The sequence below is a fragment of the Triticum urartu genome, chromosome 2 (assembly GCF_003073215.2).
Source record: "Triticum urartu cultivar G1812 chromosome 2, Tu2.1, whole genome shotgun sequence".
NCBI classification, from domain to species: Eukaryota; Viridiplantae; Streptophyta; class Magnoliopsida; order Poales; family Poaceae; genus Triticum; species Triticum urartu.
Window position 1 is genome coordinate 605760001 of NC_053023.1, and position 3566 is coordinate 605763566.

A 3566-nucleotide genomic window follows, 5' to 3' on the forward strand; every position below is an offset into this window, starting at 1 on the left:
TAGTTTCCTGCAAACCTAGCCACAAATGTGATGGTTTCTTGCAATTGACTCTTTCGAGACACAATACAAACGCACTACTAATATCCTGAGCCGGTACATTTTTTATATTGACACAAAGATACTATAGGTGTCTCGCGGTCGACGGCCTTTCATTGAATAAACATCACTACAAAGTTCAAAGATAAATTTAGAAAAATGCTGGCATCCATATTAAGTTAAGACTTTAATCCAGGTGGATTGGTGATGTCTCCGAGACTTAAATTCAGATGGACTAGTTTCCATATATTAACACAAAGCTTCGTAGATGTCTCGTAATCGACGGAAACGATGTTTTTCATCGAATAAACACCGCTGCAAAGTTCTAAAATAAGTTCAAAAAAAATGCTAGCATCCATATTAAGTCCTGACCATCTGATTAAGCTCAGTTCATGAAGCTGGCTCGATCGATTTGCAATTACACAACTCGTTTAGTGACACTCTGGTCACAAGTGGACAGCTACTTCAGACAAAAACCAACTTTGAGAAACAACTCAAACGTACAGGACAACCGAGACAAGACGGGTGGATAAAGCAGCTCATCCCAAAAGATAAGGTGGGGTTATCCAGTCGGCTTGTTCGTAGCCACGTTACTAACCTGCAGCTTAACTAGCACCACAGCGTTGAAGAGGACCGAGATATGCCACAGATGTCAAGAACGTAGAGAGGCAGTAAAATGAACGGAGTTGTCAGTCAGATTTTGCGTCCAAGCGAAGGGTAAATAGGACAGCAGGGTAGATAAAAGTCAACATATGAACCGCAACCTGTACGTGCACCATTCACTCATGGATGTACTGCCCATGTGGGAGTGGATCGGACGATTCAATAAGCACAATGGAAAACGGAACAAAGATCAATCTTATTTATAGTAGACTTTATACAAGCAAGCAAGCAGGTTAGTTTGTACATGAGCGGCAGGCAGCATATCCCAGCACACGCAGAAACCGAACAGGCAGGCGTTCTCTAACCAAGGCAGCAAAAAAAAGCCCAGCAAGAAAAAAGGAGAAGAAAAAAAAGATACTAGCTCCTAGAGCCAAACCCTGGCTGGCACATCGGCACTCCGGATTTATACAATGGTACCCCAAAGCTCTCTCTCTACTAGTACTACCAGTACGTACTTCGCACACTCTCGTCGCATATACAAGGACGCTAGACACGTTGTCTCCACGGGAGGAAGAGTCGACGTACGTGGGCCGGGCCGGGCCGGCTACGGGCCCCTCAGGTCGGCTGCACCGCCTCTCGGGCGCCCCCTCCGCTCACGATCCACGGGTGCCCTGCGATCATCAACCAATTTGGTTCAGATTATTATACAGGGTAAAGCTAGTAGGAGATGGATACGGACGGTTGAACAATTCTAGAGAACGAATCGTGCACTTTTGGAGTCCTCGGATATTCCAAATGCAGCGCTGCCCATGCCCCAATCTGGAGAAAGAATCAAGGTGGTGTACGGGCGGGCGGGCGGGGCGGGCGCTTACGGAGGACTTGCTCCGCGGAGAACCTCCGGGAGACGTCGCGGCACATCATGCGCCGCATCAGGTCCTTGGCCAGCGGCGACACCCCGGCGAACAGCCGCGGCGGGAACCGGGGCCTCCCGCGCAGCACGGCCGCGAACACGTCCGACGCCGTCTCGCCGCTGAAGGGCAGCGCGCCGCCGGTGAGGAGCACGTAGAGGACCACCCCGGCGCTCCACACGTCCGCCTTCTCCCCGTACTCGTCCCCCGCCACCACCTCGGGCGCCACGTAGTGCGGCGTGCCCACCAGCCCCCGCGCGCCCTCCCCGCCGCCGACCAGCGCCGCCGACCCGAAGTCCGCGAGCCGGGCCCGCACGGGGCCGTCCCCGCCGTCGGGGGCGTCGAGGAGCACATTGTCCGGCTTGACGTCGCGGTGCGCGACGCCGCGGCGGTGGCAGATCGCGAGGGCCTCGGCGAGCTGCGCGGCCACGGCGGCGGCCTCGGGCTCCGGGACGGGCGCGCCGTGGCGGAGGCGGACCCAGTCGAGCAGGTCGGGGCCGGCGCAGAGGTCCATGACCACGTGCGTCCACGCCTCGTCCTCGTACACCGCGTGCACCTGCACGACGCCCGGGTTGCCCGCGGCGGCCAGCTGCGCCAGCTTGGGCTCCAGCTCGGCCAGGCCGCGGTCCAGGTCGTCGGCGAGGCGCGAGCGGTCGACCGACTTGACGGCGTAGAGGTCGCCGGAGGAGCGGGACGCGCAGCGGCGGACGACGCCGAAGCGGCCGCGCCCGATCTCCTCCCCGATCTCGTAGTCCCGCTCGAGTTCCTCACTCATGGCAGATCTGTTTTTTTTTTTACCCTCTCACGGTGCTTTTCTCGGAGGATGGTTGGTTCGCGAACCGGTGGCCGCCTATTTAACGGGGCGCCGGAACTTCGGGCTGCCGCCGAATATGCGGATCCTGCTCGACCGGACCATATTCCAGTTTTACCCTCGCGTTGGTTACTACTCCTTCTACTAGACTACTATGCAGCTCCGTTTAAGGTTGTCTTGTACAGATACAATGCGCGTAATAATCTTATCCAGTTCTATCACAATTGCGATTAGTCGGATACATTTGGATCAGCAGGAGTCAAGCAGCATGACTAATCTACCTGAGTCTTTGTCAAACACTATACCAAGCAGGACCTCGTCGTCATTACAATGACCAAGATCACATCTCATTTTTTCGAGAAGATTCCATGTGGACCCAATGCGTAATAATTAATCCATATTTGATAATTATTAAAGTTGCCGGTGCACAACGACTGTCTCCACGTGGTAGAGAGCCACTGCGTCGAGGAGACACGTAAGCAGTCAAACACACACCGCATTCTAGCAAGCGCGTGACTTGGCGGCCACATTGGAGTAGCAAGCCGCCACGTCGACGTAGACCGCCGCGCTACGAACCAGAGCACGGTTCCATCGTCGACCGTGCGTTTCGCACTCCGCGCACCGTAGCGCCACAAAACAGAACCGGCTTTTGGCAAAAGCTCCGGCCGTCTCCGGTCCGGTGGGCCTCCCGCTCAGGACGGCCCAAGGTACGGGTACGTCCACATGTACGTACGTACGTACGTCTCCCCGGACCTCCCTCCGGCCATAAACGGCCGGCCGGCCTGCCTCCGCCGCGTGCAGGGACGTGGCCGCTTGCCCCGCCGTGACGGGAACGGGCGATAATGGAGTAAATAGCATAAAACTGTAAAGTGAAAAAGTGATTTGCCAGAAGTCCATGATTCTCATTGATTAGGCATTATATATACAGGGAGCGGTTACAAATCTGTGAGAGTATTTCTAACCGCAAGCAGCGGTTGCTAATGCGTGAGACATAGCAGTAACTGCACTAAGCAGTTGCTAACATGAGAGAGGAAGTACAACTGCTTCTAGCAGTTAGAGAATACATAGTCGGTTTCTAAGTCGGTTCCTTAATTAGGACTTGATAATTAGTAAATAATCAAGTGCTCTAATTCTATTCCTAACACTCCCCCTTGGATCACGCATCTTCTAGAAGAATCCATCATCCAGTGCTTCTTGTATATTTCATC

At 54.3% G+C, this 3566-nt stretch overlaps 1 protein-coding gene across 2 annotated transcripts; it reads right to left on the reverse strand.

Moving 5' to 3' along the window:
- Nucleotides 1–871: 871 nt before the first annotated feature.
- Nucleotides 872–2399, reverse strand: LOC125539142 (phosphoenolpyruvate carboxylase kinase 2-like). 2 transcript variants are annotated; one of them, XR_007296681.1, is made up of 2 exons: nucleotides 1411–2399; nucleotides 872–1310 (listed from the first exon to the last, which is right to left on the reverse strand). XR_007296681.1 is itself a non-coding variant. In XM_048702510.1 (2 exons), the coding sequence occupies exons 1-2, from the start codon at nucleotides 2320–2322 to the stop codon at nucleotides 1255–1257; spliced, it is 867 nt and encodes a 288-aa protein (XP_048558467.1). In that variant the 5' UTR covers nucleotides 2323–2396; the 3' UTR covers nucleotides 872–1254. The 2 variants fall into 2 exon arrangements, 1 of the variants encoding a protein (XP_048558467.1); XM_048702510.1 differs by having other exon boundaries at nucleotides 1512–2396.
- Nucleotides 2400–3566: the final 1167 nt, after the last annotated feature.